The following is a 16,442-nucleotide window of genomic DNA, read 5'->3' as shown; positions in this document are numbered from 1 at the left end:
ACTCCACTAACGTTGGAATACAGTGTGGAGCAGCGGAAATTTCCTAAGATATGTTAAAGAAAAAGAGTCTCCCCAAATCCCCACTCCAACCCATTCTGCCCATCCATAAAGCTATGGCCATTATTTATAGGTGAGAGCCTGGGCCAAAAACACATTGGTGACTGGGTGTATTTCTTCCATTCAGGAGAGAAACCTTACTTCTGTAGCAACGAATCAGGTTCTAGTCCTGACAGCTATGTGAGGAAGGGAAGAAGCGATGGTAGAACCAGGTGGACTTTTGTTTAGAATGAGTGAGTCTCTGCGCACCACTTCACTTTCTCCAATCTAACCACCAGTGAGAGAGTCTCCACTGCCAGAACCCGACTGTGGGAGCCGCTGCCCTGAGAGCAGAGCCCTGGCAGAGCTGGTCTGCCCTCTGCCCACTGTACTTGGATTTGGAGGGTAATTCTTGTATTTGCCTGGAACACTGATTTTTATGGAGGTCTTATCTTTTGCCCGTATGAGATTAAAGTTTATTATCAATCTGTATTATTATCTTCTGGAAATTCCACACTGCTTTGTTCTGCTAGTAAAAACCCTCCTAGATTTTCAGGACTACTGTGGATTTATTTTTATGTGTATAGTTCTTCGGACACTTCAGTGAGAATTAGGGAAGGAGAAAATTAAGTATGTGTGTTCATTCAATAATCCTGAACAAGAAATTGTCCTTTCCCCTCTAATTCTGTATCTCATCCTGACTCCTGCTGTGTTCTCCAGCTCTCCCTACCTCCAAATATTTCCTCTCTCTCTGCCCTAGCATTGTGGCAAGCTTTCTTCCTAAGTGGGTCAGAGCAGGGCACTCCCTGCTTTTCAAAATTGTATGGCTCCTCATCACCTAAAAAATAAACCCCATCCTCTACCAAATCATCTAAGGTCCTTTCTGTCTGGCAACAACCTGTCTTCCAGTTTGCTGTGCAGAAACCTACTCCTCCAAATCAGTTTTCAGTTTCTTAAAAAACAAGAATCATTTCTCACTCAACTTTCTATTCCCCACCACACATTGCCCATAGAAGGCACGCAGAAACACTGATTTCTTCCCCCTTCACTCCTACCTACTAAGTGCTCAATAAAATTTGCTTCAGTCAATGAGCAAATGACTGAATGCTCAGATTTACTTGCACTTACTTTTGCTTCAGAAATTGATTAAATAACCATTAAATATTAGTCTTTAGTTTCACAACTCTAAATTTTAAAATGAGTAATACAATTTTAAGAGCACAAGATAATTTTTAAAAATCCTTCTGTATCCTGTCACATAAAAGTTTGCTACAGATCTTATCACCAAAAATATTCTTAAATATTTTGAAGATGTTCCTAAGGGTGTGAACTTTTTATACGTCATGTGTAAATAATATGTATAGTAAAGTGATATTGTTGCCTATGGTATGAGGAACTTATTAGTTGATTGAGTCTCTGAAGGTTATTTTATTGCCAACTTTTTCATTTTTTACCATTGGTTAAGATGTGCATTTAATTTCAATGGCAGAGCACTTATCTCTAGAGCTTCAGTTCGACTCTGCTTTACTGTCACAGACTAGAATTTCGGGTTTGTTAACATCTTCTGTTGTTGTTTGTTGCTGCTGTTACTGCTGCAGCCACTGCTAATGTTTGCCAGTGGTGGTGTTAGCCGGTAGTGAGACCCCCAAATTAGGAGGCCCATCAAAATATGGGTCCTTGCCTACTGGCTGAAAAGAATTCACAGCTGAGGCAGAGGGACAGAGTGAAACTGCTTTTATTTCTCAAAAAAAGGAAAACGAAGGAAAGAAAGTGCTAGAACAGGAAGAAGGAAAGAAAATCACTCCAGAGAGGAAGAGGTGCCCGAGTGGCCAGTAGAGAAAACTCCTGCCCAGGTCTGGCCACGCGGACTTTTATGAGAGACTTCTGCCATCAAGTCCTCCTTCCGGGTGTGATAGAGCCAATCAGTCCTTGTTTGAGTTTTTCAGTCCTTATGTGGGCTTTTCCGGTTGTTGTCATGGCAATCGTCAACTGTCATGGCCCTGGTGGGTGTGTCATTTAGTGTGTTAATACATTACAGTGAGTGTATAATGAGGCTCAAAGTCCACTGGAAGTCAAATCCCTCATCCTCTTGGACTCTGTGGTTTCTAACCAGTTCTTGTTTCTTCTCAGTAGCTGCCTCCTGAGACTTAGATAATAGTAATCGGTTTCTAGTCGAGGGAGGGGCAGGTGTATGATCCTGGGGGCAGCAGCCTTGGTAACAAGAAGGAAAGTTGCTTTTAACCAGAATGGCTACGATCTGGTGGACCCAGCATCCCCCCCAAAAAACCATCTCCTAAGATTCTGTTCAGCCAAGTTTTAAAGGGAAATGGGGGAGTAATCTCAGTTAATCGTTGAGATACGTGGTCAGAGGCACTGCCGTTCCCCAAAGCCTGGAGACTAGCCTTAATCAACTGCACGAGACCACTCTTCTAAGATTTAGGGAGGCCTGGAGGCTTCAGCTTTTCTATAAATAAGAGGCACGGGTGGGTGGGAGCTTCACAGGGTCCTGCTCCCTTTCAGTGGCAGAGGGTGGGAAGAGAGAGGCCTAATACTTCATGAATGGAAAATGCACAAATACTATCCTCTTAATTTATTATTATTATTATTAGTGATTAAGAAAATCAAAAATGAATTTTTGCTACTAATATATCAGTTTTATCACTTACATGATTCATTTCGTATTCTGATAGGGAGAGAAAAGTAAAGATGCTCCTTCATGGGATCCTGCTGGCCTGAAATTCCTAGAGAGGAATGTTCCAAGAGATTCTCATTGCCACCTTTCCAACAGCCCTAGAGCAATAGAGCATGCCTACCAGTATGGAGGAACAGCCAACAGCCGCCAAGAATTTGAACACTTAAAAGGAGATTTTGGTGAAAAGTAAAGTAACACACTATCCTTTCAGAAATTTAATGCCGTGGCTGGGCTTCATCCTTCTTTGCCATATGTCATCTTTTCTCTGTAATCTTTCTGTGCCACCTTAATTGTATTCTTTTATCATCAAAGCAAATACTAAGTAGTACACGATTCATACTGTCCAATAAATAATGGTCTCTGTGACTTTCTTGCCAAAAGTAAGGTGCATAAAACAGCATTCTCCTAGGAGTTTGCTGTATTTTATCAAAAAGAAAAGACAAAGAAAGGAAGATGGGGTAGGTTTCAAATGAATGACTCATCATATAACCTTGCTGTCACCTTCCCTCCCCCATACAAATTGCTTTCAGATTGTGGTAAGTGGGAATGTATCTGAACTGCGGGAAGGTTAATAAGGAAAGACAGTGAAAATACAAGTGTGCTTATAGCTCTACTGGCCCTCAAGTTATCTCTAAAGTCTGTCTATCACCTCTTCCTGGTATTTCACAAATCTCCAGATTACTTAGTATTATTGAAGATTTCTTTTTAAAGTGTTAGAACCCCAGCATTCTTACATAGGTCTTACATAGCTCTTTCAAACATTTACACAGGCAGGCCATTCAAAAAGAAACCCCTAACACCTTCTGATTTGCTATTTACCTCATAGGCAGAAGCAGTATTTTGTGTTCTCCAGGAAAAATTTAGAATTAATCAAACTGGAAATTAGCCTAATAAATGTATCTTATCTGTGGCCTGGAGCTAAATTGCTAGAAATTTTTATTTAATTTCTACACATTGTAGTTGTTTTTAGCATGTGATATCCATTGATTAATTTCTACTAGGAGAAAATTGAATCTGTATTTTAGATAGTACACAAATCATATTTTTCTATGCAAACTGATATATGCATATTAATTACTTACTCGTATTTTGTCCACATGAAACTTTCTTAACGTAAAGATTTTTACTAAACTAACTGCAACCATATTTTCAAAGCAAGACATGATACGATCCTTAACTGAAACAACACTTTCATAAACATGGGATGTATCTCTGTTGTATGAGAAAGTAGAGAACTAGCAGTGCTTACCCAATATTCACTAATAATACTAAGGGAGAATTACAAGTAATGGTGCTTGGGATTAGATAGGATGGCTACTTATTTATTTTTCCTCACACTCTTTTGCTTGGGAAGTTAGAGATCACCCTCAGCCTCATTTGAGGTAGTAAGCTTTTTCTTCTCATTTACCAGATCTCAGTTTTCCATTCGTCTGAAAACACGCTCCTCCCATGGGATGATTTTCTATGTCTCAGATCAAGAAGAGAATGACTTCATGACTCTATTCTTAGCCCACGGCCGCTTGGTTTTCATGTTTAATGTTGGCCATAAGAAACTGAAGATTAGAAGCCAAGAGAAATACAATGATGGATTGTGGCATGATGTAAGTTGAAGGCAGAGAATATTATTACCAGCAAATGTCCACCATTGTCAAATGAACTAATACCACACTAATGGTTTCTCCAGAAACATCCATTTAAAAAATTCTGTTACTATATGTTCAGAGTTCAATTTCAAAAACTTTAATTCATTATAAAAATGTTGAAGCATATTATCTTAAGAGATACAGTCTGAGTATTTTTTTTGACAGATCAGCTTTTTCTAGTGCAATTATTTTAAACAAATGATCAATGGCCAGCATGAACTGGTTTGGTTTATAAGGACTTTTCACTTGACTGAATCTTTTTCCCCATTGCCTATAATGTCTAAATTTTCAATGATTGCTGCATGTCTTTTATGGACTAAAGTATGGAATGTACAAAGAATAAATCTGTTAAGAAGACAGAATATAACAGAGAGAACTGCCTAAATATTGAAGCAAATCAGTGTGTATGTAATGAAAAGAGTATGCAATGTCAGCTGCATTACAATTAATTGTGATAAATTTAGGAGAGAGGGCATGTGGGCTGGCCAGCTGGGGAGAGCTTCATAGAGAACTCTGCTGAATACAAGCTGTATTCAGAACTTTAAGTCTGTAACTTTAAATCAAGCTTTAAAGAGACAAACTCTTGACCTTCAGAGAAAGGACCACTTTTTAAAAAACTTCTGTAACATTGCTATAGCAAAGTTAGGAGGAGAGGCAACACAACCTTCCCCCTAATTTGGGGATGTACTAGAGATGCACTATTTTTGTTCTCTCCATCCAGGTGATATTTATTCGGGAAAAGAGCAGCGGCCGACTGATAATTGATGGTCTTCGAGTCCTAGAAGAAAGTCTTCCTCCTACTGGAGCTGCCTGGAAAATCAAGGGTCCTATTTATTTGGGAGGTGTGGCTCCTGGAAGGGCTGCGAAAAATGTCCAGGTAAACCAGGAGTGATCAAGTAGAGCCACTGACCTTTAGAGCTGGAAGATCATTTAATCCAGTCCTCATTTTACAATTAGAAAACTGGCAAAAGTAAAATGTTAAAACTGGCAAAAGCAAAAAGTAGTTTGACTGGAGATGGGATATCAAAATGAGTATTGTCCTGCAGTTGTCTGTCTGCCCTGTGGCATTCCAAAGCCCAGAGCGATCTTTTGATTGATTCTAAGGAGGGGTGAAATGAAAAACATTTCAGAGGTATAAACTGTCATGAAAAGTTACATATCAAGGAGATACTCATTTGTTCAGCAGGTACCCATACTTCTAGTGTGAAAACAAAAGCCCCCAAAAGAAAGCATGTCTTTCCATTACATATTATTGAGTGGAAAAAAAGACTTTCAGGCTATTATGTAAACTATGATCTCATTTTCATTTCTTACACATACGCACAATTTGTAAATGTGCAAGGAAAAAATATGGTTACCCCTGGGGAGAAGTGAGGATATAGTTTTTAAAAAAAAGTTCTTTTTGTAATTTAAAAGTTTAAAATATTGTACCTTTAAAAAATACTTAGCAATAAAGGAATGCATCAAAGGACTAAATTTATCTTAACGTAGATATAGATTTGACTTTAACACAAAGAATTAATATACTTCTAAGACCCACTAATATATGTGAATAAAGCAAAAAAGAGGAAAATATTCTTGTTTAATGAGATTTTAGGTAAGAAGCCTCAATTCCATGATAAGCTCTTTAAAAGAAAGATTTCCAAAGCAGTATGAAATCAGTTGTCCAAAGTGGCCCATGCTGCACGTCCTGTGGTATGATAAATGCTCAGCCACAAAACAGCTAATGAAGCAAGCTTTCTGCTGTTCATTTAACCATGGTAGACTTAACAGTTAAGAACTTTGCTAGCCCTCATCAGCATTAGGTGAAGTAGGGCACAGCTGTCATTCTAGAAGAAAAATAAACTAGGACGTTTCTAATACTACATTGGAAAACCACAGCTGCAATTTATCTTGTGATGAAAAATGTAAACATTTTCATAACTTAATTACTGAAGGTTGACATCATCAAATACAAAATTCCAGCTTCAGAAAAATAGTTAAAAACAACTACCTGGGAAACTGTTGATCATTCAGACAGCTAAGATAATTAAAACGAGAAATTACTTGATTTCTCTCAGGACTCAAATCCCTTCATTTTGTTTCCCTTTGGTGCATCTGTGGGTGTTGAGAAATGGATTTTAAGAAATGTCTTCTTCTCTCAGATAAACTCAGTCTACAGTTTCAGTGGCTGTCTCAGCAGTCTCCAGCTCAATGGGGCCTCCATCACCTCCGCTTCTCAGACATTCAGTGTGACTCCTTGTTTTGAAGGTCCAATGGAAGCAGGAACATACTTTTCAACAGAAGGAGGATATGTGGTCCTAGGTAACAATTACATATGTTAAAACATGAATCATGAAATACTGCTTTCCTGGAGGTGGCCAACAGGGATATTAGGCCCAAAGTTAAAAACCACAGTGCCAAACTTACTCAGCCCTAGAACGTGCCCTCTTTCCATAAGGACCACCTTTCTCCCCTTCCACCACTCCAAACTAGATACCGGTACCATGCCCACCCGTTTGCTTTCCCAGCTAGAGCTTCTCCACAGCTGCCAAGCCTCTGGATGCAGATCACCTTGGCCACTTTAGAATCTCCTATGCTGTGCTATGGTCTAATCTGTGTTGGCTCTTGGCCACCTCACTCTCTAAGTCTTTCTCTGCTCCCTCTAAGCGTCACCCATTGTCCCTACTAAGGGAAGTTCCACTTCCGCCCCTTGCCAGCAATGCCAGCAGACAGCACTATTTCTGAATTTTTATTCTCCTCAAGTATTACTCTCTCACTCACTCAACAAAAATTTTATTGTATACCTCTGGTATGATAGTCCCTATGCCAGGGAAATCCTAACAGACTCCACACAGTCACCATCCAGTCCATTCCAGCAGCATTGTATAGAGCAACCATTTATGAGGAAGGCAGCAGGATAGGTGCTGGGAAGGAAGATGGGAGAAGGGTACAAAACCACTGCTCCCTGCCCTCAACATCCCCTGAATAAAGACATTACAGTGTAGCCAAGTACACCTTCTTATACCACCCCCATGCCCAGCAGAATAACCAGAGGCTATGTTTCCTCTCTTTGTCTAGCTAATGATTTTACTTTCCTTTCTCCTTCTTTGTCCCAACTAAAATACCTACAGGCACATTTCTCAGCCCTTTATTGAACTTCAGTGATAAGAACTCAAAGTCTTAGACAGCTTGCAAAGCATAACAACCTGAACAGTTTATGTTTTCCATAAACATTAATTAATAGCAGGAGAAATTTAAAAGTGATTTATAAGGAGATACATCAGGTGAACATTATTAAGATGCCCTGGTTTGCAGCGAGTCTCTTGGAGTGAACACAGCTATTCTTAAGAAGAATTCATTTTCTGGCATCACTGCGATCACAGCTCCTAACTGCTTTTGCTACTCTCACTTTCTTTTTCCTCCCAAATTCTCTGTAACACTGGCACCAGTTATCTTTTAAGAATTATTTTAAACACAGATCTGATCAAGTCAGCTTTCTTGCTCAATGACTGCAAAGTAAATTCAGCTTCCCATACTGGAGCACAAGAGCCCTTCCCAGTGTGACTCCCACCTGCTTTCCCCACCCAACCATGCCTCCCTCCACCCTTGCAGGGTACCGTCCACCACGCTGGCCTCTGCAGCGCTCTCCAAATATTCCAGCCTTGTTACTTGTGTTCAAACTACCTCCTTTTCCAAGTTTTCTCTTTCCTTCTTCTCACTTTTGAAATATTAAATGGTCATGCTAACTGGAATCAATTTCTCCTCACCTGAGCTCCCATAGCCACACTGTATTTTCAGCATGCTGTTCCCACCACACGCCGCACAACAGGAGTGGTATGCTGTAATCCCAGGCCTCCACAGAGCTTTCCATAGTGTGTTTGACATGAAAAATGACACTTTCTACTTACCTATTGAAAAATGCATCAAACTTTCAAAAACAGATACAAAAATATACAATAATGAAATCACACTGGAGTTACAAAATTTAGGTTGCTATTCTTAAGACTAATAGTCTTTCTCTCCACAGATGAATCTTTCAATATTGGATTGAAATTTGAGATTGCATTTGAAGTGCGTCCCAGAAGCAGTTCTGGAACCCTTGTTCATGGCCACAGTGTCAACGGGGAATACCTAAATGTTCACATGAAAAATGGGCAGGTAGTGTGTTAAAGATTGTATTAATAGTCTGTCTCCTCTGATTTTGGATTCTAAATCTGAAGCAGATTTTAGTTCACAGAATTATTTCATCAGTCTTTCCTAACTGGGGCAAAAACAAAGAACGGAGAAGCTATGACATGAAATTTATTTATTTTTAAATACATAGGAAACTTTATTTATTTTGATGGAGGTACTGGGGATTGAACCCAGGACCTCATGCATGCTAAGCATGCATTCTACCACTGAGTTATACCTACCCCCCCCATAACATGAAATTTAAATGCAGGTGATATTTGGATTCAGATTCATATATTGGGAATTGATTTGATTAGAGCAAAGAGCCATGAAATTGTGGCAAAGCTTAAAAAAAATCATTAATAATTAAAAAAATCGGAAGAGAACTTTTCAGCAATAAAATAGGAGCAGCAAACATTCAGCTATCAATAAACACTAAAACAACAGCGAAAAGAAATGTGACAATGAATGTATGTATGTTCATGTATAACTGAAAAATTGTACTCTACACTGGAATTTGACACAACATTGTAAAATGACTATAACTCAATTAAAAAATGTTTAAAAAAAGAAAAAAGATAAAAAACACTAAAACATCTTTTTATCCATCTATAATATGTATGCATACCAGATGTCTACCTGTATGTGTATATTTATATAATACTGTATAATAATTAAATAATATATATTATATACATATATACTTTGTATATGTATATAATATATATTTTTAAATACACATATTTTCAGCTGCTAAAAATTTAAAAATTGTTGTAATTAAATACCACTTGTCTCCTTAAATAATACTACTAAAGGACTTTCATGAAAGTATTCAAATGAATATGAAGGGAAAAGTAGCATATTTTCAGTGATGTCCTTAACTTAATATAACTGCTTTTTATTTGAGTTCCAGTATATTCTATTAAACCATACAGTAATAAAACAAATCCTTATATGGTGCTTACTGTGTGTCAGATACTGTTCTAAATGCTTTATATGGATTAACTCGTTTAATCCCCCTAGTAGCTTAGTGGAGTAGGTATTCTAATCATCATTCTTGTTCTACAAATGAGAAAACATGGCACAGAGTGAGGTAAGTAGGAGCACTGAGACGTGAACCTGGGCAGTATAGCTCCAGCATCCATGCTCTTCATCAGTGTCTTAACCTGCTTTGTGTAACACATTCTATCTTTAAAATTAAGGAATTAATTCTGTCATCTTACTGTTCCTCTTCTCTCTCTTCTCTCCTGTGTCATTGTGTTCTCTCTCCGAGGTGCAGTTTAAACTGCTCTAGCCTACTGAAGAGTGACCCCTTGCGTTCAAATCGCAGAGCTAATCATGTGGGGATGTTAAAGTACTTTCCCTGTGGTGAATTTTTAAGATTTAGTTTTATCACAATGAGGAGACATGAAATTAAATTCTATACCATGCCCTGTCTTTTGCAGGTCATAGTAAAAGTCAACAATGGCATCAGAGACTTTTCCACCTCAGTAACACCCAAGCAGAGTCTCTGTGATGGCAGGTGGCATAGAATTACAGGTGAGAAAAGCTAAGTGTCCTGGGTTTCATTTATAAAGTGAGCCTACTACACACCCACCTGTGGAATGAGGATTTGGCAGAACTTACACTATAACTTATATGACAGAATAGGTGATAGATGACAGTTTAAAAGTGGCCGAGAAAATCACGTTACTGTCCTAAAATGTGTATATTAAATCCACATGTGATTTGAAAATATGAGTGCTGTCAAAGTAGTCTTAGAAAGTTGTTTAAATAATGCATAACTTATGGAGCAAAAAAGTAGTGGTAAGAGTATCTTAAATATTCTGCATTTCAAAGGAAAATGTTACAGTGATTGCTTGGTTAGACAATGCTGTTTTCAATGACCAGAAGAAAATATGGGGTTTATTCTGAAATAGATAAAACCACTGTAACTGTACTAAATTATTCCCTTTCATGTGAAAATTAATCATTCCAGTGCTACTTATGACCATTCTTTTCCCTGTATTTCAGTTATTAGAGATTCAAATGTGGTTCAGTTGGATGTAGACTCTGAAGTGAACCATGTGGTTGGACCCCTGAATCCAAAACCGGTTGATCACAGGGAGCCTGTGTTTGTTGGAGGTGTTCCAGGTAAGAGCTATTTAAAAGCAACAAGTTTCCGAATCCAAAAAAACAGTAAGTTCTCATAATTATTATAGTGTTGAACTGTGTGTTTTCATAACTCACCTAATAACTCAAAGGATTTTATATACAATATCCTTTCATAGGAAAAAGTATACTGACAATTATGAATCCTTATCCAAGGATCAGAACAAAGTAACAGATAACTACACCCAGCATTCTAACCACCAGATACTACTCTCCCTCTGCCATATGTGCGTAATTATTTCTCTCTCTTCCCTTTACATATCCTCCTCTCACACACACTCAATGAAACACCTACTCTGTTCTATCTCTAACACTAAGAAAAGTCATTTACTAATACTGCTCCAGGGTCTGAGAACCTTGGAGAACTAAAAGTTTGCTGATAATTGCTCCCCTTCCATTCTAAGAGAGAATACACAGTTCTTCCCATCCAGGACTAGGCTGAAGTGTGAAAACAGCTGCAGACCATAAGTTCTGTTGTTTCTACATAGTGACATTCCCTAAGAGAGGTTCCCAGCTGCAGTATGTAAATATCATCAGTAACATCACAGCTGTCATCTGCTCAGAATGGTGTATAATCCAGGATGGTGATAGGACGACACTTGTGGACCCCCCACAATCATTTTAAACCTCTAAAGTAGGTCCATGACCTTATGTTGGAAGTGTTTGTTTCACACACTTCATTTACTTGGAAAAACCAAATGTTAAATCTAGAGAGAAGGAAAATCAAGCTTTTAACATCTGGAATGTGGTGGGGATTGTAAGGAAAAACTTAACGTGGTTTTTAACCATGTTAAAACCAACTTGACTATTTTAGACTGACCTGTGTAAAGGCAAATAATGCTTTAATTAAGAGAGCGAGAAAGATTAAGCATCTGATCTTGAGTACTGGCAAAAAAGTGGCAATTAAGCACTTTACTGCTTTGTAACACAAAGTTTTCAAACACTACTATAGACAATAGCAGAAACTCACTGATGGAATATTTGAAACCCTCAAAAAGCAACCCTTCCTCTCCTTTACTTCCACCGTCTAATCCCATCTCCATTCCTTAGTCTTCCCTTCCTGCTCCTGGCTTTGCTTCTGAAAGGGATACTGACAAAGACCACATTGCACTTCATGCAGGTACAGAGCGGAAGATGTGTCCCATCCATTCTTCCACTTCCGCACATTGCTTTCTTCCTGGACATCACAACGTAGTTTAAAATATTGCAGTTTCTCAAAGGCCTACAGGATCAGATTCAGCATAGTATGCAAGGTCCTGACCATCTGAATGATCCTTGCCTCTGCCTGTAGGTTCTCCCCTTACCTTCTGGGACTTGCAGTTCTCTGAGTGGTCAGTGATGGTCTTTTTGCTTCAGGCCTTTGCACAAGTGCACAGGGTCTCAATTTCTGGAAAATGTTCTTCCTTGATCTCCCTAGTACCTTGTCAAGGAACAACATCTCCTGCTTCACCCCTAACTTAACTCCTACTGACCTTGAGGCTCCAACTCAGACTTCTTACATGCCCCCTCTTCTCCTAGAATGCACTACGCATACCACTTGCTGAAGCTAAATAGCACACTCCTTGCTGCCAGAGATTATGACTTTAACACACAACAAATAGGTACTGAGTGTCTGTCTCTTTAAGTGCTGTTCTAGGCTCCAGGAGATGGACAAAACAAGCATGGCCCTCCCTTCAGGAAGTTACAGTATTTGTTTTTTGCACTGACAGTGCTTACTATGTCTTTCAAATATTTGTCTCCCTGATTTGTGTTTGTTTTCAGTGTTTCATCCCTGCGTTACACACTGCCATCATCTCTCACTGCGAGAGTTGCTAAGCTCCACAAACTGGGTGGGCAAGATATACCTGAAGCCGAATTCAGCCTGCCTGAGACATATAATGAATAGCAAATGTTAGCTAATGAGCCAGCACACAGGAACTAGCAAGACCAAAGGGGCCTACCCACCAGCCCACTGCAGCACTGCAGCTTTTAATTCCATCCAGGAATCCTGCCAGCAAGCCTAGAACAAAAGCAATTATGATTTAAGCCGAATGTCATTAATTACATCATTTGAGCTGCTCAAGATTAATTCCACTAAAATCACATCAGAAACTGGGGCATGAAAAAGAATAACTAAAGGAAATTAGGCATAAATAAAACTCCTATGTGTGCTGAAGCCTCTTGGAATGCCGTCCAGTTCTCTTATACCAGGCAGAACCCTGGTAACACATTATTTCTATCAATATAAAAAGTTAATGCATTAAAATTTAATGAACTATATATACACCAAAAAACTAAACCTTACTGTATTATCATTTAAAAGTCAAAGTTAGAAGTTAAAGAATTTTTTGAGTTAATGACTATTCATTCCTCTACTGAAAATCCTGATTACTCTGTGTATAGTCAGGCTTTCAACCTGAGGAATGTTCACACCAAAGGGTGGTGAGCTTGGGCAGAATCAAAATCCATGTTCTAAAACTAGTATGCAAAATGAACAGAAGAAATAGATGTTTCTACCCCTTATATTCTTTCTTGTTCATTCATCTTTATTCTGATGATGAATAACCTGAGTAGGCTTGAAGAATATGTATAGTCATACTAAACTAGAGACAAAGGAAATTGATCTCAGGCCCCTTCTAAATCTAAAATTTGATAATTATCATTCTAAATATGAAATGCTATTTCCGTGATTTATTTTCAATACAAAGCTTCTGCATATTCTTAATCTACATTGCTTAGAAAATTTATTATAGCTGCTTGATGGTATTTAATTTGCTGCCCTGTTTTATGTTCCTTCCTGAGTTACTGACTTCTAAGTATTTTCCATCTTTTATCTGCTATTACTCACATAGCTGTTTTGTACATAATAATAAGCTTTGACTAAATGGATTTTAATTTCATGATATTTCTAAGCTCTCTAAATTGCTTTAAATTATATTGCTTCTATCATCTCAACACATTTAATTGTGTCTGTGCAATTAATAAGCATAAGGCTTCTTCTAGATCTCTAATTAAGATAAGGGGAGAAAATTCCCCTGGCATGTCCCAGGGCACCTGTACCCACACAAAGACTAGGCTAGTTATCATTATCCATTTGTAGTTCTTAAGCCCTGAGCTCAGAAAAATTAAAACTTAGTTTATTTGAATTCATTATTTTCTCATTATATTTTATGAGCTTGGCAAAAATGTGGAGGATTAAGGATGAAGGGTAATGATACAAATTAAACAGAAACATTAACAAAGTCTAAAAAGAGTGTGGAAGTTAAAATTTCCCCTTTCTCAGTAAATCACACAAAATAAGTGAAGCCCAGGTGAAATTAACTCTAAAAAGCATAGCGAGATCCTGAAAATTAATTGCTGAAGATTTACATGTAAGTGGTAAATTTCAGTGGTAAATATACAGCTGAATTATACCCAGAAATTTGATCATGGAAAACATGGCAAAACTTTAAAGTTATCACATGTTCATATTACTTCAAAAGCAGATAATGTTCCTGAAAAAACATGTAAATTTTTACTATATTCCATCTTTCACATGTGAATCATCTTGATAATGTGAGCAGTTATGATTGCATTTTTTTGCCACAAAACAATATTTGGGCTTGGAATTCCTCAATTGCAATCTTTGTTTCATTTCTTTCTTTTTTCAGAGTCTCTACTGACACCGCGCTTGGCCCCTGACAAACCCTTCACAGGCTGCATCCGTCACTTTGTGATTGACGGGCGCCCAGTGAGCTTCAGTAAAGCAGCCCTGGTCAGCGGCGCAGTGAGCATCACCTCCTGTCCAGCAGCCTGACACAGCAGCGCTGCCCAAGCACAAAGTTCTTTAGAGCACTGAAAGAAACACAAAGCCAGCCAGGAGGAGTGGCAACTCTTCCTCTCAGTGGAAGCTTTCATCTAGTTGAGCAGAACTTAAATGAATCATCAGGGATTGGATGTTTATTATTTCTTATTTGGAGTCTTACCTTGGATCCAAAATGTCTGCCATGGCAACAATCAGAGGAGCGTTAAACTTACCTGTATTGTATTACTTCCTGCTGGTGAAATTACTGTTCCTGTTTCTAATAAAATAGAAGGGATTCTAAATAAACACTGGCACACATTTTTAAAGTGTGGCTAGATTCTCAGATTCATCTTTCTTTCAGGGAAGATAACATTCAATCTATACCAAAATATGTTTGGTATACTTTCTTTATCCTGAAAAGATTTACTACTTTACAGAAAATCTAAAATTAGATGATAGATTTGCTTTTAGCACTTTTGTTTGGTCTATCAGTATAGCAACAATATTTTAGGTTTATCAAGATTTAATAAAGTAAATTTCTAACAAATTATCAGAAAATGGTAATATAATTTGTTTCTAGGTAAGAAAAAAAGAATGCCTCAATCAAATAAATGCCTACTTTTTCCCCTTACTTCCTTGAAAGAAAAATAAAATTTTGCATGAGGGGAGGTTCTTGTAGGATATTGTTACTGTGTGTTCAGTAAGAATCACGAAAGACATTAGAGCAAAGAGTAAGACAAAATCATACAATTCAACTTAAAATTATAAAAGTTTGTTATTAAGTTTTTTTCTCACATACCTGCAACACAACTAGTATTAATTCTAAAATTTTATAATTTTTATGTATCTATAATAGAGTCTAGAAAAAGAAAAATAGGCTTGACTACCTGGTAGAATAGTAAAATATAGAAACTGAAATAAAAGAATTATACATGAAAAGATAATGCTGAAGACAAAATAAGTGAAAACAGGCCCTCGTATCAACAGGTTTGAAGATATGTAAAGAGAGTAATTTTGGGGTAAGGGGGGAAGTATAAAATATGTTGAGGAATTACTAAGGGAATAATCTCTTACATACATGTGTAACTTTTTACATTCCCCTCATACCCTCATGTCTCAGGTACATTAATAATAATGATGAAGGTCAATGAAAATAGCTAATATCTATTTATACAGGACTTACTAAGTGCCAGCCTCCAAGATAAGCTAAATTAGATATCATTTGATCATCACACTAATTCTATGAGGTAGCACTTGCAGATGAGAAACCGGAGATTTAGAAAGGTTTAATAACTTGCCGGCTATCATTCAGCTAAATGGAGGAGCCAGAATTGGAAATAAGGCTGCCTGCCTCCGAGGGCAGCATGATTGTCCCCTTGTTTCTTGTCTCCAGAGGACTGTCTGCCTTCAGGCCAACTCTCAGCTGGCCTCTAAAGCTGGAGTCACAAACTCAAGTGCCTATAGAGCCAGAAAGGTATCATAAAGAAGTGAAGCTGGTGGGGTCTGACTGAGAAAATCAAAAGGGTACCTGCCATGGCTCATCTAGAAGGCCAGCAGGTATTCAGTCAATTGTTACCATGAAAGAACACAAGACTTAAAGGGCCAAAATTTCCAAAAGAGGCTGGAAACGTGAAATTTGAGAGGTCTGAAATGGCCTGATTTTTCAGTTAGTAACTAATTAAAATTAAAACAATAGCAATCAGAACAGCAAAATACTAGGTTGACCAAACAAAACCTTCTGCGAGCTTTATGTGTTTTCTGGGCTAACGACTCTGAATCCAGTATCTAGGGCCTTAACCAGTATGGACTGAACCAATGCTTAAAACACACTAAGCCCTCACAGTACTCCATCAGAGCCAAGCAGGAGGCAGTAGCTCTGAAACAGCCTACCATTTTATTTTCTAAAAGTGTTTCCTGAGGCATCCTGTCCCTTCATTCTCAGCCGTAGCCCAAAGTAAACTAAACCAGCCAAGCTGCCAACCCTGGCTAGACCTCCAGTAGC

The 16,442-nt window shown here is 38.1% G+C and overlaps 1 protein-coding gene across 3 annotated transcripts in view; it reads left to right on the top strand.

Moving 5' to 3' along the window:
- Positions 1-14,771, top strand: part of LAMA4 (laminin subunit alpha 4) — a 142,034-nt gene extending 127,263 nt beyond the window's left edge. For 2 of the 3 annotated variants that reach the window (XM_032484720.1, XM_014561530.2), the window contains exons 31-38: positions 2,727-2,914; positions 4,140-4,329; positions 5,093-5,248; positions 6,516-6,675; positions 8,381-8,511; positions 9,972-10,065; positions 10,540-10,659; positions 14,307-14,766. In XM_032484720.1, coding sequence (XP_032340611.1) covers positions 2,727-2,914; positions 4,140-4,329; positions 5,093-5,248; positions 6,516-6,675; positions 8,381-8,511; positions 9,972-10,065; positions 10,540-10,659; positions 14,307-14,452 — 1,185 coding nt within the window. In that variant the 3' untranslated portion in view covers positions 14,453-14,766. Of the gene's footprint in view, positions 1-2,726; positions 2,915-4,139; positions 4,330-5,092; positions 5,249-6,515; positions 6,676-8,380; positions 8,512-9,971; positions 10,066-10,539; positions 10,660-14,306 lie in introns of all 3 variants that reach the window. The other variant, XM_006187390.3, reaches the window with a different exon arrangement.
- The last annotated feature ends 1,671 nt before the right edge of the window (positions 14,772-16,442 follow it).

This window comes from Camelus ferus, chromosome 8, assembly GCF_009834535.1.
Source record: "Camelus ferus isolate YT-003-E chromosome 8, BCGSAC_Cfer_1.0, whole genome shotgun sequence".
In the NCBI taxonomy this organism is placed as follows: Eukaryota; Metazoa; Chordata; class Mammalia; order Artiodactyla; family Camelidae; genus Camelus; species Camelus ferus.
The sequence above is the reverse complement of the archived record's forward strand: the minus strand, read 5'-3'. Positions and strand labels throughout refer to the sequence as shown.